Genomic DNA, 26,020 nt, shown 5'->3' on the forward strand with positions numbered 1-26,020 from the left:
GTTTATCTCTCATCTTAACATGAAATCATTAAGAACTAAAAGGGGGAGTATAAAAAGGGGAATTGAGACTCTAAAGGATTTCTGTGCACTAGCCCGGCTGACAGGAAAATAATTTACTCTTACCATTGCTTTCAGTTGTTAGCACTGAACATAAGTAATAACTCAACAGTTATCCTTATCTTGTGTCCCACTGACTTAACTTGTGATGAGAGTGGCATCTCAAGGACCTTTCCACACCGATGAATGGACAGCCACTCAACCAGACAGGCTTAAAAAAGAATGTCACACAAACGGACAACAAAATTGAAATTCTGAGCAACACATGCATATTGGGGAACAAATACCTCTCATCTTCCCAGATCGTCCAAAAAATTGCAATATTCTTATTCTGTGGGTCTAGGAGGGCTACGCGTTTGAGATTAAGGTCACATTTTACCACGTAAATGATAATGCTAAACCGTTTCTGCAAAGGAGTATAAACAACCTAGCTAGAAATAAAATAAATAATTGGAATTATACCTTTTCTTTGGAATGGATAAATGTTTCCAGGACAAACGAAGTGCTGAGCTAAAAGAAAACAAGAATACTTATTTAGGTTACTAATGTTAATCAAATTAGAGATACCAGAGCACATAAACTTTCAAATGGATAACAATAAATTACAAATTCTTTAGGGATCACTAACACATCACACAACTAGCTTAGCTGAATAAAATAGGACCCGGGAAAAGCAGCACGATTAAATGAAAACAAGATGTGGAATCATGGCAAGGAAATACGTCAGGTACTTATGGTAAAGCCTTTATGCTCTTCACTGTCCCCTGAAACCTTAAATAGGTGTGGTAACATGCACAAATATGAGAAATACTCTATGGTTAATTAATCTAAATGTAGTAGCTCAATGCAGTCGAAAAGGAGGAGGAAATCCTGACATGTATCTATGAATGGGTGTCTTTCATATAAGGCTGGAGATTTGAATACTAGTGTTATCAGACAATGGGGATGACCAAGGACTCGATTAGAAAAGCAGTAGAGTTACAAATTAACATTGATAAATAGGGACTTCTATGACGATGACAGAAAGATGGTGCCTGATAAGGATAATAAAAAAGTATAGATCGCTGCCACATCATCTGGCTAGCAGTGACAAAGAATTTGCTCCAATGTGGTCACAGTGGCTTTAATCCACACAAATCAACATACATCGCCTCTATAACAAATCAGCAAAGTCTGGTCCTTAAAGGCGCTTTGACAATAATATTGCTCAATACAGAAAAAAAACATTTGACTAATCTGATTGCATGTTAGGTTTAAAATTTGAATGGGGTACCATGCATAGCTCCAGTTTAAGAAGCTGGTAGATGCTTTACGTAAAGACTGCAGCATGGGAAAGAATGTATTGTTGAATACCAAATTTTAGGTGTAGTGTGGCACTAGACAGACCTGACCTCCCACTAATTTCATTTGACTGGTGATGTGGCATAATGGTTAATAAGGGAGTAAATCATAAATGTCCACTGTGGGATCAAGTGAAGAGAAACTGGAATCTTTGCAGGCAGAACATCTCATCATACACTTAATATGTCTGAAATGTCCAAGGAATCTGCATGATAGTTATTTAAATGGAGAATTCCTGGCTTGTGAATCAAAAGACACCAAATCAATTATCTTTCCAGTTTAACCAGAGACTAAAGTGATTTACCTGGTATTGTCCTCGCTACAGTGAAAGTGATGATTTTAAATATCTTGCTCTATAAATAACCAAGGTCAGATAACTGGAGTTAAATTTAGAACAACTATGGAAACATTTGCGCAAGATGTCAGGAACAACTGTACCCTGCTTCAACTGATCTAATGAATCCGTTCTCAATAAATAAATGTTTTTAAAAGTATGGGGGAGGTTTCAACTTGAACTAGAGAGTTACTGGATAGTGAGGAGTAACCTAACCGGAAGAGCATTACACACATTTTTCCTCATTCCTTGACGCAATGTCCCCGCCACCAAGCAGTTGCTAATGCCTCACTGACTTTATTGTAAAGACTGAGGAAGCGATTAACCATAAGAGAGAAAGAGTGAGCAACAACCAGAGCCCCCAGCCCAAGTATTAACAGCCATTAAGACCAAAGTAATCAAGAAACATACAAAATATTTCATGTGGATGTTCTGATTTTGCGGGTGTTTTTTATGTGCTGGTGAACTTGAAACAAGCATTGAATACCTGCTAGGCCACTCAACCCATTTCACACACTCACAAAGCATCATCATTGACTGGTCTGGCTATTGAACATGTATGTCTCCTGCAGAATACACCATGACACGTGGTCAAAACAAGAGCAGAGGACAAGTGCAACCTGCTGTCTCTGGAAAAGATTCAGATGGAGGCATTCAAAACACTGTCCAAACTAATGTGGCCTCCTAGGCATCAAGTATTATTGGAGCTCAAAAAAAGGCATTCAGACTATGGGATTATCCGAACTGTTAGAATGGGAATATCCCTTGCATGGTAAATGATCATGAACACCTGCCCTGAGTTACATGACTGCATGTATATATGGTATATTGACTTGTGTGCTGTGCGTGTGTCAAGCCCTAGGTCCAAATTGTCCATGAGACCCACTGCCTTGCTCTGAGGTCAAGAAAGTGCGCCAAATGTGTACACTCTTGTTGACACACGACTACTGGCTGTGTTCCTGGGACATGTACAGTGAGCAATGGTGGCAGCAAACTGTTTTTGAATCTATAGTTTTGGACCGGTCTATTTACCTGTTCCATATAAGAGGGGGATGTGAGAAGTTGGCCCGATATGCAGTGTTCACTATTCTAGCGACCACTATGCATCGGTCCAAACGACCCTTATGGTGATTGGTTGTAAGTCAACCTCAGACCAGCTATCCTAGTAGCGTGGATACGAGCAGTCTTCGGGCTAAACTCTAGAGGGCGTGTTAAGCCAGCTGTTATACCATTACATACCCCTTGAACACCAAGTGAAAGGACACCACACAAGTGTTATGAAAATAAACAGTGTATTTATTAGAATCACAACAGCCCTGTACTCTTTATGAGGACAGGGTACTAAGCACAACGAAACTCTTAAGAAAATACTTCAAGTGCACAATCAATACAAGTGCCCGAGGGCACGGAAAGTTTAGTGGTCTCGGGCGGACCCGATAAGGCAAGTCGGAAGCAAGGGACTCGGGACCCTTAAATAAGGAGGCTATGCGGGCACCGAAATGCCGAAGTTACCTAGCCACAAGGGCTGCGGCTGCACAAGTCTTTACAGACGTCGGGAGTCTTCGCTGACGAGCCAGGAGCCGGAAGGAAGGAGTTGCTGGCCGGCGACCAGTGGAAATAGTTCGTAGAGATCCAAGCCTGGATCAGAGATGGATGACACCTGAAAGCAGAGGGGACCAAGTTCGTACTACTAGCCAGTAGTCAGAGGGTACCAGGAGGGCACCGGATGATCGTCACCTCGACTAGGTGAGTGGGCGACGCTAGACTCTGCAGTCTCACGGACCAGGAGGCGTTGTCGGCGACCAGGATGGAGATGCGAGCTGTCCCACGAAGGTTGATGCTGTCGGCGTCGCTGGGCCCAGGATTGGGGCAACAAGCCTTGGCAAATTTCAGGGCCACGTGGTGGGCCTAAAATGGCGTCTTGAGTGGACCAGGAGGGTCCGGGGTGCTCCTCTCGCAGAAGGGAGCAAAGGCCAGTCTGGAGCAACCAGACCAGCAGCGTTGGTGGTCGGGTGTCGTCAAGAGAGTCACAAGCCAGCGGCTAGTGATCGGACAACGTGCTGAACAGCAAAGAGCAGAAGGGCCCCACACAGATCGTGGAGATGCTGGGAGGCTGCACTTCGGTGCTGGAGCTGCTCAGGGTCGGGGCTTCTCGGACCCCAGTGCACTCACCAGAGGATCCCTTCGGTGGTCGTGCTGATTTAAGAAAGCGTGCAGGTTTTGATGATGGCCGGTCCCTCGAGGTCTCGTCGCACCCACAGATCTCAGCTGAGCTGACGATGTGGGTAGAGGTCAGAGGTCCAGGGAAGCCGGTTCTCGTTGAGCTGGGCAGTCGGATTCCTGAGGAAGGACTTGCAGCAAACCGCAGAGTTCTTAGATGGTGCCTGCGGGTGCAGGGTGACTACTCCTTAGCCACAAGGGAGAAATCTTGAGGAGAGTCGAGAGTTCCTTTCGTAGAAAGTATTCTTGATTCAAAGATGATCTAATTTGGAAGGGTCCCCGCTCCTGCCTTTATCCTAAAGAAAGGGGTGGGTACTTGACTAGGTCCTGCCCTAGGGGTGGGACCAGGAAGGGGGGTAGTTACACCCCTCTCCCCTGCCGGACTTTCCCCAGGTCAGGGGCTGCGCGCCCCTGGAACTGGTTCTAACCGGCAGATGCGTAGTGAGCACCGGGGTGCCACTCCGCAGTCACCTTCTTGTAAAGCCCTGCCTACCCAGGATACACAAAACCCTGTCTGGGATGGTGCGAACACCGCCCCGGACAGGAACCCTTTGTCCAAGCTCTCCTCGCTGGAAGGACTCCCAGCAGCAGGAGGTCAGACTCGTGTCTGTGGTGGCAGCATCCATTTTGTGGAGCTGAGGCTTCAGTTAACTTTAACCGGGGTTCACAGTTACGTACATGTCGTGTCCCTCTAGAAGGGCGGAATGCTAACCTCGTCGCCAGCATTGGTGAGGGGTCAGCATCCCGATTCATATGACACCTTACTCGACATCTTTTGATAACGCGACACCGAAGTTACTAATGAACAAGTTACTTACCTTCGGTAACGCTTTTTCTGGTAGATACTATATCTGCCTGTGGATTCCTCACCTTGTGAATATCCCCCTTGCGTCAGCAACGTTCGGAAATTTTCTTCGTAGCACGCCGTCGTGGGCGACGTCACAGGAGCACGGCATCGCGCGCGACTCCGTCTGACGTCACCGACTCCATATTAGGCCCACGCCGGCGTGATGACGTCAGTTCCGCCCTTTTTTCCGTGCCTTCGAGGCACACGGACGGACCAACGATAGCAAATATGCAAATATACAATGTACACAGTACAAATAGAACCAAATCAATACAACAGTATTATAATCATATATACAAAAAGACCAGGTATAGCAGAGTAGACAAACGGGGAGGCGGGTGGGTCAGTGAGGAATCCACAGGCAGATATAGTATCTACCAGAAAAAGCGTTACCGAAGGTAAGTAACTTGTTCTTCTGATAGATACATCTGCCGTGTGGATTCCTCACCTTGTGAATAGATTCCCACAGCAGTCCCCACTCCCGGAGGAGGGTGTCCACTCTGCTACACCAGGAAGTCTTGGAGGACAGAACGCGCGAAGTGGCCATCCCTCCTCACCTCGGTATCTAAGCAGTAATGCTTCGCGAAAGTGTGGAGGGAGGCCCAAGTCGCGGCCCTGCAAATATCCTCAACAGGCACACCCCTAGACAAAGCAGATGTTGCAGACTTTGCTCTAGTTGAATGAGCTCTAATACCCTCAGGAGGGTCCTTACCCGCAAGGGAGTAGCAGATCTTGATGCACAGGATTATCCATCTGGAAAGAGTGCGCTTGTGCACCGCTCTGCCCTTCTTGCAGCCAGCAAAGCCAACAAACAGCTGGTCGTCCATCCGGAAGTCCTTAGTCCTGTCCAGATAGAAGGACACCGCCCGCTTAGGGTCCAGGCGATGCAGTCTCTCTTCCTCCTTAGATGGGTGAGGGGGAGGATAGAAGGTAGGAAGGGTAATGGACTGCCCAAGATGGAAAGGAGTCACCACCTTAGGCAGAAAAGCAGCCCTGGTCCTAAGAACCATCCTTTCTGCATGAATGGTCAGGAACGGGGGTTTGGAACTTAGAGCTTGAAGCTCACTTACCCTCCTTGCCGAGGTGATTGCAACGAGGAAAATAGTTTTAAAAGAGAGAAGCCTCAATGGACACTTGTGCAAGGGTTCGAAGGGAGAACCCATTAAAAAGGTCAGCACAAGATTCAAATCCCACTGAGGAATAATAAAAGGGGTAGGAGGAAACATATTCACAAGACCCCTCAAGAATCTCACAACCACCGGAGACTTAAAGAGAGAAGGCTGATCCGGCAAACATAGAAACGCCGATAAGGCCGAAAGATAGCCCTTGACCGTGGACACAGCCAAACCTTGCCGCGCCAGATAAAGGGCAAACTGTAAAATATTAGACAAATGAGCCCTCAAAGGGTCAATATCCCTCTCCCTGCACCAAGAAACAAATTTTGTCCACCTATAGGAGTAAATGGACTTAGTGGTGTCACGCCTGGCAGAGAGAATGACATCCACCACCTCGTGTGGGAGAGAAAAAGAACTCAAGTTGCCCCGTTCAATCTCCAGGCATGAAGGTGTAATGTCTGGAGGTGGGGGTGTAGAACCTGCCCCTCCAACTGAGAGAGGAGGTCTGCCCTGTGAGGGAGACGGAGCGGCTGGTGAGAGGATAGGTGGAGTAGGTCCGAATACCACACCCTTCTCGGCCAATCCGGGGCGACCAAAATGACTTGGGCCCGGTCTTGACGAATCTTCCTCAGAACCCGAGGAATCAAAGGTATGGGGGGAAACGCGTAAAGGAGTCGACCTTCCCAACTCAACTGAAACGCGTCCCCCAATGCTCCTTGCATCGGATACTGGAGACTGCAGAATGAAGGGCAGTGAGCATTCTCGCGAGTGGCGAAAAGATCCACCCAAGGAGTCCCCCACATCCGAAAGATGTTGCGAACAACCTCCGGGTGAAGCCTCCACTCGTGGTCGGCAGAAAACTGCCGACTGAGACTGTCCGCACGCACGTTCAGAACCCCGGCCAGATGATTTGCCACCAGACAAATCTGATGGTCCTGAACCCAGGACCAGAGACGCAGAGCCTCTCTGCAGAGACACTGCGACCCTACTCCTCCCTGCTTGTTGATGTACCACATCGCAGTCGTGTTGTCCGTTAGGACCTGGACCGAACGACCGCGAAGGGAAGGGAGGAAGGCCTTGAGCGCCAAACGTATCGCCCTCAATTCCAGAAGGTTGATGTGAAACAACCTTTCTTCCGGAGACCAAAGACCCTTGACCTCCAGGTCTCCCAGATGAGCACCCCACCCGAGAGTGGATGCATCCGATATCACTGTGGCCACTGATGGAGGTAGCTGAAAAGGCTTTCCCTGTGACAGATTGCCTTCCACGCCCCACCAGGACAGGTCCGCTGCAGTTTCTCTGGAGATCCTCACAGACTCCCTGAGATCTCCGTTGTGCTGATACCACTGCCTGCGGAGGCACCACTGGAGCGCCCTCATGTGCCAGCGTGCATGACTGACCAACAGAATGCAAGAAGCCATCAGACCAAGCAGACGAAGGACCTTCAGGACTGGAACGACCGCTCCAGGATAAAACAAAGGAATCATTTCCTGTATGTCGCGAATCCTTTGAGGTGGAGGGAATGCACGACATACAGAAGTGTCCAGTACTGCACCTATGAACAGGTTGCGCTGGGAGGGCACCAGGTGAGATTTGGGTACGTTTATCGAAAAACCCAACCTGTGTAACAACTGAGTTGTCTCCTGCAGATGATGGAGCACCATCTCCGGCGACTCCGCTTTGATCAGCCAGTCGTCTAGATAAGGGAATACAGGAATCCCTGACCTCCTGAGATGCGCCGCCACCACTGCCATCACCTTGGTGAAAACTCGAGGCGCAGTAGTAAGTCCAAACGGGAGGACCGCAAACTGATAGTGCTGCGATCCCACCGTAAAACGGAGATACTTCCTGTGCGACTTCAGGATTGGGATGTGAAAATACGCATCCTGCAAGTCGATCGACACCATCCAGTCTTCTTCCATCAGCGCCAGAAGAACCTGAGCAAGGGTGAGCATTTTGAACTTCTCCTGTTTGAGATAGAGGTTCAAAACCCTGAGATCCAGGATAGGCCGAAGCCTGCCATCCTTCTTGGGAATCAAGAAATACCGGGAGTAGCACCCTTGACCCCTCTCCTGCTCTGGAACCCCTGAGTTACAGGGTCTGACAAGGTGGCCCAGTTCCAATTGGGTAATGCACCTAAGGTACACACATCAATTTAGCGAGAGAACAGCTAGGCTGTGGGTCTGATTGGCAGGCCCACAGCCCGAGAAAGTCGTAAACTAGTGAAACAAAAGCAAAAAATCTGGGTGATCATAGGATTGCAGACCCTACTCTCCTACAGGGGACGCATCTTGTTTGACGTTATGCTTGTGTGTCATGCCTACACTCTGTGCTGACAAACCTTTGTGTATGTCAACTATGTTTTGTGAGTACTGTGAACTCCATGTTGTTTATGATCATGTGTATGCTGCAGCCAATGGGAACCACTTTTGATTGTGCTTGGATTTGACACGGCACAAGACAGAGGTTGGAATACAGCCTCACCATGCAATGGGAGTGTATTTCCTGCATTACTGAGATTGAGGGCGTGGCTCTAGAAACTGAAGTGTTGAAGAATGGATAAGGGGCTGCATTTAGACATTCTATATGACCTATTAGTAGGGGATTCCTGATTAGTCCTTACTGAGCATTGCTATTCACTTGGGGAACAGAGGTGAGTGAGCAGACTGTTGGAGGGAGAGGCGTTTCTAGGTAGACCTTGGGTCCTTTGTTTGTCCCCAAGTGGCCTATTAAGGAAGGCTTGTTACTGCCAGATGCAATGCTTCACACTTATTGTGCTCATGTTATGGGTGTTCCTTCCTGGAGAGTAAAAATGAACGAGAGAGACCCCTTAACAAACCAGGGGAATAGGGTACTAATAAATAGTGAAATAACAAGGTATCCATTGGCGAGGAACAACTTAAATGTAAGCCCATATATTTGTACCAATATCTAATACATATAATACATAGACAGTGAGGCTTGTTTAAGAAAGGTTTTCACATTTTTTTTTAAAAATGGAAAGAATTTCATCGACATTACAATAAATTGGTTAAAAAAGGCGCAAAACAAATTATAATTTCATTAAAAACATCAGCAATAACACACACAATTATGTGCATCTAAATTTTTTTTTTATAAATCAACTACAAAACACATTAATTTCCAAACACCGACTGGTTATTGTGCTTGTCAACTAAGGACAACAAAAAGACAATGAGAGAGACAGACATAGACACTATTGTTTGTCATCAAGATTGCACATCAAACAACCGACCAATATAAAACTAAATCCTGGACTTGCTAGAAAAGTCCTGTCTACAGGAATAAGTTTGGTCTCGTGATTGTGCTGGTATAGGCGTTGACGCGTTTCGATGGTTTTCAGTAGATATATACCATCTTTTTCAAGACTGTAAGATGTGTCTCTCGTAATAAATGGCACTGGTTGGTTACCACTTAAATAATATCCTTATTTCATGTTAATCTTGTTCATTCGTTTTCGTCCCTTTGACTTTTGTGCGTATCGGCATCTATTATATATTAAGACTTAAAAGTCTATTCTTGCTTATTGATAGCCGGCACATCAGCATATTTATTTGCTCGTTTATATTCTCCTCCTATTTAAAAGGCAAAATTTCATGGAGTCTAATTTTCCTTTAAAACCGCTGTGTGCCTCCTCTGGTCCGTTCGATCTTCTGAGTTTGTCACTGCCTATCAAGTCTCATGCTCTCATCTCAAGTGAGGTTAACTGAGAAGTCTCTGGTGTGGATAGTGGTACTTGTCCTTGTCTGTCTGCGGGACTTTTGTATGAAAATCGTTTGATTCCTAGAACCTCGTCTCTCCACAACCGGTATCCTTCTGGTGCAAGCTCTGTCTGCCGGAAATTGATGGCAGACAGAGCTTGCACCAGAAGGATGGAGAGATTGTGGAGAGACGAGGCATTTGCCTGGCATCGTTCTGTCTGGACCCACACCCTCCAACATTCCAGCAATGGAGGGCACGATTGCTAGCAACATATAGTTTAGAGATAGCCATCTCTAAGAGTAAGGGAAGGAATAAGAAAAAGAAAGGATTAGAAATATGGGATCCCCTTAGACCGTGGATAGAAAGAAGCGAGTAAGCAAATTTTCCAAGTATACCGGTATAAATACAATTGATTTAATGCTGAATTTATTTACCACTTTGTTTACACCTGGCTTTGTATGTATTGTTTGAAAATGCCTGTATCGGGGTGGGTGGGGGGAGGAGGGGTGGGTTGGATAAAAACTGAAAACACCTTAATAAAGAATTGTTTAAAAAAAAAAAAAAAGAAAGCTGGAACCACCTGTTCAGTGTGTCTTCGACGAGCTGCTACAGCCTTTAACAGCACAAAGCAGAGAGGAGGAGGCATGTGTTACCTAACCGAGCTTCAGTGATCAGGATAGTGACTGTACACCTTGTATGAGCAAAAAGGAACAGCCTAACTTGGAAATCTTAAGCTTACTTCGCATTCGGTTAATACCCCAGAGAGACTGACTTAAGCGGACTATGGAGATTTTAGTGGGATTTTTAAAGATAACCCTCATGCAATAACTGCACAGTCAAAGATTAGGGACTGACATATGAGAGAAATAATACAATTAAGCGGTTTCATTTGATCATAGTGAGCCTATACCTCTGCATAATTCTACAATTTAATGTTCCTCTGTATAATGAGTGACTGTAAAGTGCATCCCATTTCTCTATGCACCATAATATACTTTCAAGTGATTAAAATATCTCTTGTTTATTGAAAGAAAAGCACTAGACTGGAAATTCACTTATTGAGTGTGTGATACTTAATTACTTGAGTACTGCAACTCTCTACCATACCCCCACATTACCGCCCTATTATGTTTCAGACTGACCACTCTCACCTACCGTGGAAGTCAACAGTGTTAGGGATGTAAATGGCCCAATCTGTAGAGTCCTACTACTAGGACAGATCCCTGGACTCCATTTTGTAAAAAGGCCAGTAAACCCTGCCTGCCCTATGGCCCCCGAACAGGTTCAGACACAAAATATAAGGAGTCAGAAAAGCATTGATACACCTCAATCTCCACCTTCAGCATAAAATATTCATCACAGCATGAAGAAAGATCACAACTCGAATTAAAAAAGGAGGTTAATGCAAACACAATCCTTGAAAAGGCCTGCAGATGGAAGAAAGTCCAAGATAAAACATGACAAATTTTACAAAGAATTTTCAGAAGAAAAGCACAAGTTACTTACCTTCGGTAACAATATATCTGTAAGAAACAGTAGTTAGTGTTAGATTCCATACCTTAGAATATCCACAGGCGTCAGACTGGATCCGGAAAGTTTTCATCAGCAGTACCCCAGCATGTCGCTAGGCGTCGTCTGCTGCTCTGCATCCGTTGTCGGCGTCGTAAGTACTTAGACGCCACCCTCGCTCGCTGACGTCAGTTCTGTACATAGCTGTCCGCGCCAGTAACGCAGAGCCATGATAGAAACCAACACTTGTGCCATGATACTAGGGCCCTGAAAGGGATGTCCTTAACCCTAGATATCCGTTCGCAGAATGGGGAGGATGGGTGGGGCGGTAAGGAATCTAACACTAACTACTGTTTCTTACAGATATATTGTTACCGAATGTAAGTAACTTGGCATCTGAAAGAAACAGGTTAGTGTTAGATTACTCACCTTAGAATAGATACCACAGCAATACCAACCCCGGTGGTGGGTCTGCGAACCAAGATCACACCAAAAAGTTCTGGAGAACGGAACGGCCGAAAAAGCCATCTCTCCGGACTTGGCTGTCCAGGCAGTAGTGTCTAGCAAACGTGTGCAGCGAGGCCCAAGTAGCTGCCTGGCAGATGTCCTGCAAGGGGACTCCTCGACCCAGGGCAGTAGTAGCTGCCGTGGCCCGAGTGGAATGGGCGCGCAGCCCAACAGGAGGCTCCTTTTTCGCCAAGGAGTAGCAAACCTTGATGCACAAGACGACCCACCGAGAGATGGTCCGTTTGTGCACTACCCGTCCCTTCTTAGCACCCACGTAATCAACTAAGAGCTGGTCGTCCACCCGGAATTGGCGTGTGCGATATAGATAGAAGGAGAGCGCACGTTTTGAGTCCAGATGGTGGAGCCTCTCTTCCTCTTTCGAGGGATGCGGAGGCGGAAAAAGGTGGGCAAGGTGATGGACTGCCCGATGTGAAAGGTTGTGTGACTACCTTGGGCAGGAAAGAAGGACGAGTCCTAAGAACAACTTTGTCCGGCTGGACAGAGAGGAAAGGAGGTTTCGAAGATAGAGCCTGGAGCTCACTCACTCTCCTGGCAAAGGTGATGGCAACCAGGAATGCAGAGGTGTGGCGCCGCGGCCAGGGTGACTGACTCCGGAATCTGGGGATCACGGTTCGATCCCCGGGGCCGGCGACAGATTAGCGTAGCACCATGTGACTCTGGGAAATAGCTTGCTTTATCTTCCCGACGGCCCCCAGCGCCTAGAGACCCTAACGGGTGATGGTTTGCGCTTTACAAATGTGGGTTAATATTATTAGAAAGACGAAGAGGACAGTTATGAAGTGGTTCAAAGGGAGCGCACATCAGATATGTCAGAACAAGATTCAAGTCACACTGAGGTATCACTAAGGGAACAGGAGGAAACGTGTGTGATGCCTTTCAAGAATTTATTTACAACAGGGGACTTGACAAGAGAAGGCTGATAAGGAAGCCTTAAGAAGGCTGAAATGGCTGTGGCCCGCAGCTTTAGAAGGTTGATATGGAGCCGGGACTCCGCCGGAGACCAGAGGCCTCTGATCTCCCTCTCTCCCATGTCTCCCCCTCATCCCAGGAGAGACGCATTTGTCACCACTACGTGCTCCGGTTGGGGAAGGGAGAGAGATCTGCTGCTGACCCAATCGCGGTTCGAGAGCCACCACTGCAAATGGCTCGCAGTGCCCTCTGAGATCAGGACGTGATCGGACAGGTTGCCCTGATGCTGTGCCCACGGAAACTTCAGGTCCCACTGCAGAGCCCGCATCCGCCACCTGGCGTGATGCACCAGAAGGATGCAGGAGGCCATCAGCCCCAGGAGCCGCAGAGTTAACCTGACCAAGACTCGGGGGAAAAGGCTGAAAGGTCAGAATCAGAGCCTGAATATCCCGAACCCACTGGTCAGGGGGGTAAACCCGAAACTGCGCTGAGTCCAGAACCGCTCCGATGAAAAGGAGCTTCTGAGAGGGGCACAGGTGTGACTTCGGCACGTTGATGGAGAACCCCAGCGAGTGCAGGAGGTAACCGTAGTCTGGAGGTGGGAGACGACTGTCTGGGGCGAGCACGCCTTCAACAACCAATCGTCGAGATAGGGGAAGACTGAAACCCCAAATCTGTGCAGATGAGCTGCAACCACCAACATCACTTTCGTGAACACCCGTGGGGCGCTGGTAAGGCAGAAGGGGAGCATGGTAAACTGAAAGTGCTCGTGGCCTACCGGTGGGCCGGCAGGACGGGGATGTGCAAGTCCAACGCTACCATCTAGTCTTCTTGGTCCAGGGCAGCTAGGACCTTAGCCAAATTCAGCATCTTGAACTTCTCCTTCTGGAGGAAGCTGTTGATGCTCCGTAGGTCCAAGATAGGGCGTAGGCCTCCTTTGCCCTTCTTGGGTACCAGAAAGTAGTGGGAATAGCAACCACGTCCTACTTTTGGCCAAGGAACGCGCTCGATGGCCCCCTTGGCCAAGAAGGCCGTAACCTCCTCGTCCAGAAGTTGCAAGTGATCCCCCGACATGCGGTGGTACTGCGGTGGCATGGCTGGAGGGGTCGCCTCGAAGGGGCGGGAGTAGCCCCTTCAGACGATTTGCAACACCCACCTGTCTGACGGGATGATACGCCAGTGGGGGAGATAGCTAGCTAGCTTCCGATCTCCGTGAGATGAGGCGAGACGTAGACGGCATTGGGGAGCGAGTGGCCACCTTGGAGGAGCACGATCTGGGTCTGGCTGAAGACGTGCACCACCTCCAACAGGACGTCCTCCGGCTAATGGAACAGAACCTAGACCTCCAGGCCCATGCTGAGGACTTAGAGAACCGGTCCCGCCGGAATAATATCAGGATCCGAGCGGTGCCATGGGCGGGAGAAGGCAAGGACCTCAGGGAATACATGCAAGCCCTCTTTTTGTTTGTTCTGGGTGAAGAGGACCCCCAGGAGATCCGCATGGACAGGGTTCACAGGGTCGGCTTACCTAGATGCCCGAAGGCACCACCCCCTAACATCCTAGTTTGTGTACACGAATTCCAACTAAAAGAACGGATACTACGGAAAGCACGAGATTTTGACCCCCTGCGTTTCCGCGACCATCAGCCCCAGCTGTTCCAAGATTTGGCGGCTTCGACTCTGCAGAAGCGGCGGGACTTTCGCCCTGTTACCAACTTCCTTAGGGAACAGAAGGTGGCCTATTCATGGGGTCACCCCTTCCGTCTTATCTTTCGCTGGCAGAACAAGCTAGTCCAGGTCAGATCCCTCAAGGCTGCCATGGAAATCCTTGGCTTGGACGATTCAATGGTAACGCCCAGGAGCGGCGCTTCACCACCGAGGAGACGACATCGCTCCCCAGCATGGCAGAGAGTGGGCAATGCGACAGCTGAGGGGAGACCGGACCTCTCCGCCAGCCTCCAGGAGAGGGGGGCTGCAGTGGCCTCTGTGGCGCTGGCCACGGACGTTGCATCGCAGGACGGCCCCCATACCGAGTGAACCTGTGGGGCAGAACTGAGTGCGTCGGAGAGACATCTTTTCACCAGGTGCTGAGAGCACGGTATGTTGACTCTGGAGACACGCACCCCTAGTGGGTTTGTGAGGGACCCCCACTACCTATTTGAATTTCGGCTCAAGGGGTCGTTTCCAGGGACTCTTTTTCCAGGCCTTCATGCCACTTTATTTTGCATTGCTTGGCTAGGCCGGATGGTCTTTGGGGTTGAGGGGAAGGGGCGCCATTTGGGGGGAAGGGGTTGGGAGGGGTGTAGTGGTGGTAGCTGGGCGGGAATGTTGTTATTTCCTTTGCAATTGAGACACGGCGGGTGTGGAGACACGGAGCGGTTGAGTGGGGCAAGCTGGGAGAAGATTCGTTTTTGCACAGATCGCTCCCCACTGGAGCGCGCAGTCGGCTGGGATTTGTGGGGTCGGGCTGAGAGGTGGGAGGTTGACTGGCCCCGTGGACCCTCTATAGAGTGCACGACATGTTTCCTCAACTAGGATGCCGCTCACATTAGGGACTTGGAACGTGAAGGGATTGAATTCTCCCCAAAAGCGTCAGAAGGTCTGGAAGTACATACTTGACCACCACTTAGATGTGGTGGGGCTGCAGGAAACCCATTTAACTAGGCGGGACAACTCCCGCCTAAAGCATAAACAATTTCCTCTCATATACAGGTCCTCAGCCTCCACGAAGCATAGGGGGGTGGCCCTCATGTTCCGGACATGCCTGCACTTTCAGCCCACAGGAGTACTCAATGACAAGGAGGGGCGCTGGTTGGTGGTCAAGGGGGTACTACGTGGTAGGCTTTGCACATTTCTGGTCCTCTACGCTCCTAATGCGGGTCAGAACGGGTTCATACAGGGCCTGCTAAAGACAGTCCTAGATTTTATGGAGGGGCCTCTAATCGTTATGGGGGACTTTAACCTGGTCTGGCACAGGGACATGGACAGCACTCATCACCAGAGATCTGACACCGGCCTGTTCTACACTGAAACACAGCAATTGCTTACAGACATGGGGTTAATTGACGGTTGGCGGTCCCTTTATCCGCACACCAAAGATTTTACTTTCTTCTTACATGTCCACCGTTCCTACTCCCGTCTGGACCATTTCTTCCTTAGCCAATCTCTTCGTGGGGATCTGCGCGATGCCAAGATTTTCCCTTTATCAGTCTCGGATCATAGCTTGCTTGCTATCTGTCTCCGGTAGGAAACGGTCGACCCCACCCGCCGTAGATGGTACTTCCCTGCCGCTCTACCTCGAGATACATCCCCCTGCCGTGCATTGCGGAAAACGATTAACACATTTTTGGACCTTAACGCTATAGGCGACACGTCAATATATAACACGTGGGACGCTTTCAAAGCTTCTATACATGGCAGCTGCATAGCACTCAATGCAGCCCTCAACAAATTGAGAAGGAAAGAGTGGGAACAACTGGAAGAAGAACTCTTGTCGCTTGGACTCACCCACAAGCAGAACCCTTCCCGACAGGCGATGCGGCAGTTAACAGCGGTTCAGGGGAAACTCAGAGCCCACTATAATAATAGAGCGGAGCTCACGCTGCTGAAATTACGGCACCTCTTGTACTCCCAAGGGAACAAGGTGGGGAAACACCTTGCCTGCCAACTCCGTGACAAGGGGGAGAAAGAATATATTGGGGGAGTTCGAGATGCTACGGGGACCCTCCTCCACCAGGATGGTTCCAAGGCGAGGCTCTTTGGCAATTTCTATGAAGCGTTATACGCCGGAGACAGCCCCAATGTCAGGTCACAGGAGGAATACCTGAGAGCACTCCCACTCCCCCAAGGGTCGGCGGAGTGGAACGAACGACTCATTGCCCCCTTCACCAGGGAGGAGGTCCTAGTGGCCATCAAGGCCCTGAAGCCTCATAAGGTCCCAGGGTCTGACGGGTTCACCGCGACCTTCTACAAAACTTTTGCCTCGGAGCCAAGCGATTTCCTGGTGCAGCTCTTTAATTGCATAGCAGAAGAAGGTGTGTCGTCGGGATCCATGGCAGAAGCGATAATTTCAGTTATTCCCAAGCCTGGGAAAGATCCGTCGTTGTGCTCGTCATACAGGCCGATTGCCCTGCTCAACCTGGACGCCAAGCTTTACTCGTCCATCCTTGCAGGTAGGCTGAATGACTTGATGCCGGCGCTTATCCACCCGGATCAGTCCGGCTTCATTAAAGGCCGCCAAACCCACACCAGACGAGTGATACATCTCATCGAGAAAGCTAACAAGTTCAAAATCCCTGCTGTCTTGGTGGGCCTCGACGCCGAAAAAGCATTCGACAGGGTGGACTGGGGCTTCCTGTTTCGGACCTTGACATCCTTCAGATTTTCTCCCAAATTCTTGACGATGCTTAAGGCCAACTTCAGTGCTCCCCGATCTAGGGTGGTCGTCAACGGCCACGTGTATGCGCCCTTCCCACATTCCCGAGGCACTCGCCAGGGATGTCCTCTCTCTCCCCCCTGCTTTTTGCCTTAAGCATAGAGCCACTGGCAGTGGCAGTGAGAGAGGACCCGGACATTCAGGGCCTTCCCTTTACTGGGGAATCACACAAAATCACCCTGTTTGCGGATGATGTTCTACTTTCCCTCTCGGACCCCGCCCATTTACTGCCCCACGTTCAAGACGCCCTACTACGCTTTGAAGGTGTGGCAGGCTTTAAGGTCAATTACGGGAAGTCCTTTGTCCTCAACCTCACTCTGCCCCCAGCGGAGGGCATACGCCTTCAACCTCTCACAGACTTATCGTGGACTCACACCTCTATACAATATTTGGGGATTAACCTGACTCCCCGGATTGAGAAGCTTTATCCCGGCAATTTTCCCCCACTGCTTTCGTCCATTCAGAAAACCCTAGCTCGGTGAAAACCGATGTTCATATCCTGGCTAGGGCGCAAACACGCGATCAAGATGACCCTTCTCCCTAAGCTCTTATACCTCTTTTAAGTCCTACCCATTAACCCCGAGGGGGAATTCTTTCGGCGGGTTAAAACGCAGATGCTCCGCTTCATCTGGCAGGGTGAGGGAGCTCGGTTCTCCTACGCTGTTCTGATCCGTCCGAGGAGGGAGGGATCTTCCCGACATGCACTTGTATTACAAGGCAGCACAACTCCGTGTTTTGGTGGAGTGGTCCCAGCAAGAGTCGGAAAAACACTGGCTACAGAAGCGAGGCGGGGAGGACGATTTGGGACTTGGTGTGGAAGCCCAAAAGCGACATGCCCAAGAACGCCTACCTTAGCACTCCCACAAGCACCACGCTTAAGGTCTGGGACTCGATCTCTGGTGATGACAGTTGGATGACATTCCCTTCCCCCTTTACTCCTATACATTTCAACCCCGCCTTTCCACCGGCTGCAATTGAGGGCCCCTTTGACAGATGGAGGGAGAGAGGATGTCTAGCTCTTACACACCTTTTCCATGGCTATCGCCTCTCACATTCGATAACTGCATATGTAAATTGTAAATTGATACTTGTATAGCGCACTACTCACCCGCAAGGGTCTCAAGGCGCTTGTACGAATACCGCTGTGGAACCCATCCTGGCTTTCCCTGTGAGGCGTCCACTCCTGGGAACCCCCAAGGTGGAGGCCAGGCATCCTTAGCGTTGTGGGGGCCGTTGTGGAGAATAAGCAAGCTATTGCCCAGAGTTGCAGAGTGGGACTCCATGATTGGAATAGGCACCGAGGCAAGAATTATCAGGTATGCGGAATTTTGAGCCCAAGACCCGCCGAGGCGGGGAATTGAACCCTGATCCCGGGCTAGACCTCTGCATCAGGGTCTGCCGCTCTAATCATTGAGCCACACAATTCTCCACTAGACTACGGAGTAACACAAACCGAGCGGTTCCATCATACCCAGCTTTTACACTGGGCACTATCCCCCCCGGTGAGAGATGCTGCCACCAGACCACTAACACCTTTTGAGTCCTTTCTTTCAAGGACCTCTACCATGCGGGGGACGTTCTCCTTCCTTTATAACCTTCTTCTATCAACTACTAAGTCCCCAAGACCCCGATACACGTCCATGTGGGAGGAAATACTTGGCCAAGACATCACTGAGGTGGAGTGGTCCCGCCTGTGGACGGATGTAGCGAAACATAATCATTCAATAGAACTATGGGAGGCACACCTCAAAACAATCATGGACTGGTATCTTTACCCAGCCAAGTTGCAACAGATTTTCCCGAATTCCTCGGACAGATGCTGGAGGGGTTGTGGCTTGCTGGGGGATTTCCGCCATATCTGGTGGGACTGCCCCATTATCTGGCCTTACTGGGCAGAAATTTTATCTCACATTAAAGAAATACTGGGCTACCCGATAGAGGAATCGATGGCTCACATTTTGCTGGGCCTTCGAGATCCGGGACTCGAACACCAAACTAAGGCTGACAAGCAGACAATGCGGCTTTGTGTGGGGGCGGCTAAACTCACCCTAGCAGCGGCTTGGAAGCAGACAGATGCCCCTGCGATTTCCCTCTGGCATGCACGACTGTGGAGGTTCCGGAGTGTGGAAAGAATGGCTGATATTTTCCGAGATGATTTTAAAAACTTCACATTTGGCTGGGGACCCCTGGTCCAGTTTCTTTCCAAGGGTCTCCCTTCTGCAGTCTGTCCGCCCAGTGTGCGATCGCTCCATTTGTTCCAGCTGTGATTACCATCTGTAGGAGAGTAGGATCTGCAATCCTATGATCACCCCAGATTTTTGGTTTTTGCTTCACTGGTTTACGACTTCTCTGGCTATGGGCCTGCTAATCAGACCCACAGCCTTGCTGTTCTCTCACTAAATTGACACGTGTACCTTAGGTGCATTTACCAATTGGTACTGGGCAACCTTATCAGACCCTGTATCTCAGGGCATAGGTGTACCCAGGGCCTGCCAGGGGCTGCAGCATGTATTATGCCACCCCTGGCTGGCCATCTAAATCTGACACAACTGGCTGCACGACAGCTGGGGCAAAGTGGTGTAATCACCCTTTGCTGTAGATATAGTATACCTATATCTAACCCTAAAATGGACACATATGTTCCTATCAGTCAATCCTATGGCAGGCCTTGACAATCCTGAAGGCAGAGTGCGTGGAATTATGTGAGATGGTGCTCTGGCATGAGCTGAGCCCGTCTGCAGCTTGCGGAACCAAGTCCTAATAGCTGTTCTATGATAACGCGGACCATATACTCTTAAGTGCATTATAATCCCTGCGGTTATTTGCTATCTTTGGTATCGCTTTATCAAAACATGTCGAGTAAGGTGTCATACGAATTGGAATACTAACCCCTCGCCAATTCTGGTGACGGGGTTAGCATTCCACCCTTCTAGAGGGACACGACATGTATGTAACTGTGAACCCCGGTTAAAGTTAACTCGAGCCTCAGCATCACAAAATGGATGCTGCCACCACAGACACAAGTCTGACCCCCTGCAGCTGGGAGTCCTTCCAGGGAGGGGAGCTTGGACAAAGGGTTTCCTGTCGGGGCGGTGCTAGCACCATCCCAGACAGGGTTTTGTGTATCCTAGGTAGGCAGGGCTGAATAGGAAGGTGACTGCAAGTGGCACCCTGGTGCTCACTGTGCATCTGCCACTCTGAACCAGTTCCAGGGGCACACCAGCCCCTGAGCTGGGGAAAGTCCGGCATGGGAGAGGGGTGTAACCACCCCCCTTCCTGGTCCCACCCATGGGCAGGACCTAGTCCCGTACCAGCCCCTTTCTTTAGTATAAAGGTGGGAGCGGGGACCCTTCCAAATTAGATCATCTTTGAATCCTGAAACTACTTTCTACGAAAGGAACTCAAGACTTCTTCCTAAGATTTCTCCCTTGTGACTAAGGAGTAGTCACCCTGCATCTGCGGGCACCAACTAAGAACACTGCGGTTTGCTGCACGTCCTCCCTCAGGAATCCGACCGACCAGCACGACGAGACCCGGCTTCCCTGGCACCTCTGACCTTTACCTACATCGTCAGCTCAGCTGAGATCCGTGGGTGTGACGAGACCTCGAGGGACCGGCCATCTTCAGAACTGCACGACTCTTATCCAGCACGACCGCCCAGGGATCCTCGAGTGAGTGCTTTGGGGTTTGAGAAGCCCTAACCCTGAGCAGCTCCAGCACCGAAGTTCAGCCTCCCAGCATCCACGAGATCTGCGTGGGGCCCTTCTGCTCTTTGCTGCTCAACGCGTTGTCCAGCTACTTGCCTGCTGGCTTGAAGCCCTCTCGACGACGCACCATGACGACAACTCCGCTGGTCTGGTTGCTCCAGACTGGCCCTGGCTCCCCTCCAACAGAGGAGCACCCCGGACCCTCCTGGTCCACTCCAGACGCCATTTTGAGTCCACCGCGTGGGTTTGCATTTGCCAAGACTTGTTGCCCCAATCCTTGGTCCAGCGACGTCGACAGCAGATACCATCGTGGGACAGCTCGCACCTCCATCCTGGTCGCCGACAACGCCTCCTGGTCCGTGAGACTGCAGAGCCCAGCGTCGCCCACTCACCTGGTCGAGGTGACTTCGTCTGGTGCCATCCTGGTGCCCATCTAATCACTGGCTAGTGATTCAGAACTTGGTCCCCTCTGCTTACAGGTGTCTTCCATCTTCGATCCAGGCTTGGATCCCATCGAACTTCAACACTGGTCGCCTGCCAGCAACAACTTCTTTCAGGCTCCATAGACTGCAACGAGGATTCCCGACGTCTTTTCAGACCTATGCATCCGCAGCCCCCGGGCTAGGTAAACTCAGCATTTCGGTGCTCCAGCTTAGCTTAACTATCCAAAGGTCCAGATCCTTTTTCGTTTCAGCTCTACCTAGTCGGATTTCATCCGATAACACTAACTTTACGAAATCTAGCATCCATAGACTTTGTCCCGCATCCCGTGTGAGAGTGCACACTCTGCACCCGATCTCCCTAGGCCTCCTGCTAGTAATCTGAAGGTTCAGTAGTCCAGTCCTAGCGATCCTAAAGCCTATTAGAGTAGTACTTACCTGCTAGTAATTTCGCATTCCACTTTTAGAGTATATGGTTTTTCGTGCCCCTCGGGCATTTGTGTAAATTGTGCGACTTTCAGTATTTTCTTAAGAGCTTTGTATTGTGCTTAGCGCCCTGTCCTCATAAAGAGTCTAGGGCTGTTGTGTTCTAAATAAATATACTTTATTTTCATAACAACTTGTGTGGTGTCCTTTCACTTGGTGTTCAAGGGGTATATGTGATGGTATAACAGCTGGCTTAACACGCCCTCTAGAGTTTAGCCTAAAGACTGCTCTTGTCCATGCTACTAGGATAGCTGGTCTAACGGTTGACTTACAACGAATCATCAATAAGGGTCGTTTGGAATGATGCACAGTGATCACTAGAATAGTGAGCACTACATATCAGGCCAACTTCTCACAATATGCACCTAAGGTACACGTGTCAATTTAGTGAGAGAACAGCTAGGCTGTGGGTCTGATTAGCAGGCCCACAGCCAGGGAAGTCGTAAACCAGTGAAGCAAAAAGCAAAAATCTGGGGTGATCATAGGATTGCAGACCCTACTCTCCTACAAGCTGTGTCTAGAGACATTAGATTATCCTGGACTGAAACTCTGGAACGCAACTCTTGGACCTTCCACGTTCTATACCGACTAGAAAACTGAAGACATCTCCCTTGTGGTCAAGGAGTGACCACCCTGTGCGAACAGGCATCACCAGTAACTTCCCGGTTTGCTTTGTCGACGCTCCCGCCGGAACCCGAAGACTCAGCGACTCAGGAACTGGACTTCCAGACTTCTCCGATTCCGATCCACATCAACAGCAAAGCTAAGACCTGTGGCGGACACGAGAGACGTGGGACCGGACACCCTGGACTACCTGCTCTTTGCTAACGTGCAGTTTCTGAGGCATCCTCGAAGTTGTGCATTGGGGTTTGAGAAGCCCCAGACCCGAGCGCCATTTGCACTGAAGCTCAGCCCTCCCCACTCCACGAGTGCCGCGTGGGGCCTGCTCTTGCATTTCAGCTCCACTCGTCTTCCCGGTTGCTATCCCGTTGGCTAGTTAGCCCTCCGAAGACTTTCTTTTAAAACTACACCGTTTGCTTGGTTGCTCCAGCTTCCCTGTGAAGGAGAAGCTTCCCAGACCTTGCTGGTCTGAACTGAAGCCAATCTTCCCTTCCTGCGTGGATTGCGTCTGCCACGGCTTGTTGGGTCCAATCCAGATACCGACACGGCAGTCAACTAGATCCTTCGTGGGACAGTTCGAATCCAGCTCCTGCTCGTCGTCGACGCCTCCTGGTCCTTGTGGCTGCAGAGACATGCTTCACCTTCTTCACCTGAAACACTTGACATCGCCTGGTTCATTCCTGGTTCCTTCCTGGTCACTAGCTAGTGACCCAGACTCTGTCCCCTCTGCTTTCAGGTTTTTCACATCTTCGATCCACCCGGACACTTTTCTCCTGGTCGCCTGCAGCACTTCTTTGCAGCTCTCCATAGGAAACAGCGACGAAACCCGACACGAAAGAACACCTATGCACCCTCGGCTTCCCTGGGTGAGGTAACTTGAGTACTCCGGTGCTCCCCTGGGTGTTGACTCTCGAAGTGTCCTAGTTTAAAAGGGTTTTACTGTAGTCCATACGGAAGTGTCCTTAATCTACTTCTTTGTAACTTTTACATTCCCATTGCACAAGTTACTACTTGTGTAACAATATATCTGTAAGAGACATTAGTTAGTGATAGATTCCTTACCTTAGAATATCCCCAGGCGTCAGACTGGATCTGGAAATTTTTGTGTAGCAGTACCCTTGCGCGTCGGTAGGCGTCGTCGGCATCCGAAACCGTCGTCGACGCCGTGAAGACGTCATCGGAGTACTTAGACGCCGCCTCCGCGTGCTGACGTCAGTTCTTAGCCACAGCTTTTCCGCGCCAGGAACGTAGAGCTATGCTAAAAACCAACACTGGTGCCATTGAAACTAGGGCGCGGAAAGGGGATGACCATAATCCTAGATATCGGTTCGCAGAATGGGGAGGATGGGTGGGTCGGTAAGGAATCTATCACTAACTAATGTCTCTTACAGATATATCGTTACACAAGTAGTAACTTGTGCATCTGAAAGTGACAAGTTAGTGATAGATTCCTTCACCTTAGAATAGACACCCCAGCAATACCAACCCCGGTGGTGGGTCTGCGAACCAATAATCACACCAGAAAGTCCTGGAGGACAGAACGGCCAAAGAAGCCATCCCTCCGGATTTGGCTGTCCAGGCAATAGTGTCTTGCAAACGTGTGCAGCGAGGCCCACGTAGCTGCCTGGCAAATGTCCTGCAAGGGCTCTCCTCGGCCCAGGGCAGTTGTAGTCGCCATGGCTCGAGTGGAATGAGCCCAACAGGGGGTTCCTTCTTAGCCAAGGAGTAACACGCCTGGATACACAAGATGATCCACCGCGAGATGTTCGCTTGTGCACCGCCTTTCCCTTCTTAGCGCCCACGTAACCAACTAAGAGTTGGTCATCCACCCGGAACTGGCGTGTGCGATCTAAATAGAAAGAGAGCGCACGTTTTGGGTCCAGACGGTGGAGATGCTCTTCCTCCTTTGAGGGGTGCGGAGGCAAAAAGAAGGTGGGCAAGGTGATGGACTGCCCGATGTGGAAGGCTGTGACTACCTTGGGCAGAAAAGAGGGCCTTGTCCGCAATACAACCTTGTCCGGATGGACCGAAAGAAAAGGAGGTTTAGAGGATAGAGCCTGCAGCTCACTCACTCTCCTGGCAGAGGTGATGGCAACCAGGAAGGCAGTCTTTAAAGTAAGAAGGCGGATAGGACAGTTGTGAAGTGGCTCAAAAGGAGCGCACATCAGCAAAGTAAGAACCAGGTTCAAGTCCCACTGAGGAATCACGAAGGGAACAGGTGGAAACATGTGAGTGATGCCTTTCAGAAAACGATTTACAATAGGGGACTTGAACAAAGATGGCTGATCAGGCAGCCTGAGGCAGGCTGAAAGGGCAGAAAGGTAGTCCTTGATAGTGCCCAGAGCAGAGCCCTGCTGGGCAAGAGAAAGAAGAAAGAGAAGAACCTCAGAAAGAGGGGCAGAGAGAGGATCCACAGCCTTTGCAGTGCACCATGCCACAAATCTGTTCCACCTGCAGGCGTATACCAACTTTGTGGAGGGACGCCTGGCTGCCAGAATGATGTTACAGACTTCAGGAGGCAAGTCAAATGGCCTCAACTGTCGCCGCTCAATCTCCAAGCATGGAGGTGGAGACTGGACAGGTTCGGGTGGAAAACCGTCCCCTGCTGCTGCGACAGAAGGTCCTCCTGAAGAGGCAGACGAACCGGGGGATCGACTGACATACTGAGTAGCTCGGAATACCAGTATCTTCGTGCCCAGTCCGGAGCCCGGAGGACGACCTGTGCCCGGTCGCGCTTGATCTTCTTCAGCACTCTGGGCAGAAGTGGTATAGGCGGAAAGGCGTACGGACAAAGGATAGGGGGTGTAACCACCCCCCTTCCTGGTCCCACCCATAGGAGGGACCTAGTCATAGTACAGCCCCCTTTAGGAGAATAAAGGTAGGAGCTGGTCCCATTCCAGATTAGATTATCCTGAATTGATTTTACAAGAAGAAAGTCTGGACTTCGACGTTCTGCTCTACAGAAGACTGAAGAAATCTCGCTTGTGGGCAAGGAGTGTCCACCCTGCACAAGCAGGCACCATCAAGCGTCCAGCGGCTTCACTTTGTCGTCTTCCCTCGAGGATCCAGACTTCAGAGCCCGACGAGACCCGGATTCCCAGACTTCTCCGAACTCTACCTACATCTGCAGCACAGCTGAGATCCGTGGGTGCGACGAGACACGTGGGACCGGCCATCTTGAAGAAACTGCACTTCGCTTCCAGCACGACTTCTGAGGTATCCTCGACGAAGTGCTTTGGAGAATGAGAAGCCCCAGCCCCGAGCAGCTCCTGTACAGAAGACCAGCCCTCCAGCATTCACGAGATCTGCGTGGGGCCCTTTTGCTTGATTGCTGCTCGACGCGTTGTCTGGTCACTTGCCTGCTGGCTAGTGGCCACCTAGACGACGAACCTTGAAATCCACAATGCTGGTCTGGTTGCTCCAGACTGGCCCCTGCTTCCCTGCAAAGGAGAAGCACCCCGGACCCTCCCATGTCGACTCTTCACTTTGTTATGCATCAAGACACGCAGCCTGCAAAGGCAGTGTGTGAGTGTCAGGGTACAAGGCCTCTAAGGGTGGCACAATAAGTGCTGCAGCCCTTAGAGGTCTTCTATGGTCTCAGTGCCCTGGGTACCTGTGGTACCATTTACCAGGGACTGACATGTGGCCAGAGATGCCAATTGGGTTTAAGCTTCAATGCAGTTTTAGGGAAGGAATATAGGCCCTGGGTACATGATTAGCAGGAGCCCAGGACACACTCAGTCAAAGAA

The 26,020-nt window shown here is 50.1% G+C and overlaps 1 protein-coding gene across 2 annotated transcripts in view; it reads right to left on the reverse strand.

Annotated features, from left to right (window-relative positions):
- Positions 1–26,020, reverse strand: part of USP34 (ubiquitin specific peptidase 34) — a 2,709,276-nt gene that overhangs the window by 766,651 nt on the left and 1,916,605 nt on the right. For both annotated transcript variants that reach the window (XM_086927486.1, XM_086927485.1), the window contains exon 55: positions 520–567. In XM_086927486.1, the coding sequence (XP_086783612.1) occupies positions 520–567 (48 nt within the window). The remainder of the gene's footprint in view (positions 1–519; positions 568–26,020) is intronic.

Source organism: Lissotriton vulgaris, chromosome 6, assembly GCF_964263255.1.
Source record: "Lissotriton vulgaris chromosome 6, aLisVul1.2, whole genome shotgun sequence".
In the NCBI taxonomy this organism is placed as follows: Eukaryota; Metazoa; Chordata; class Amphibia; order Caudata; family Salamandridae; genus Lissotriton; species Lissotriton vulgaris.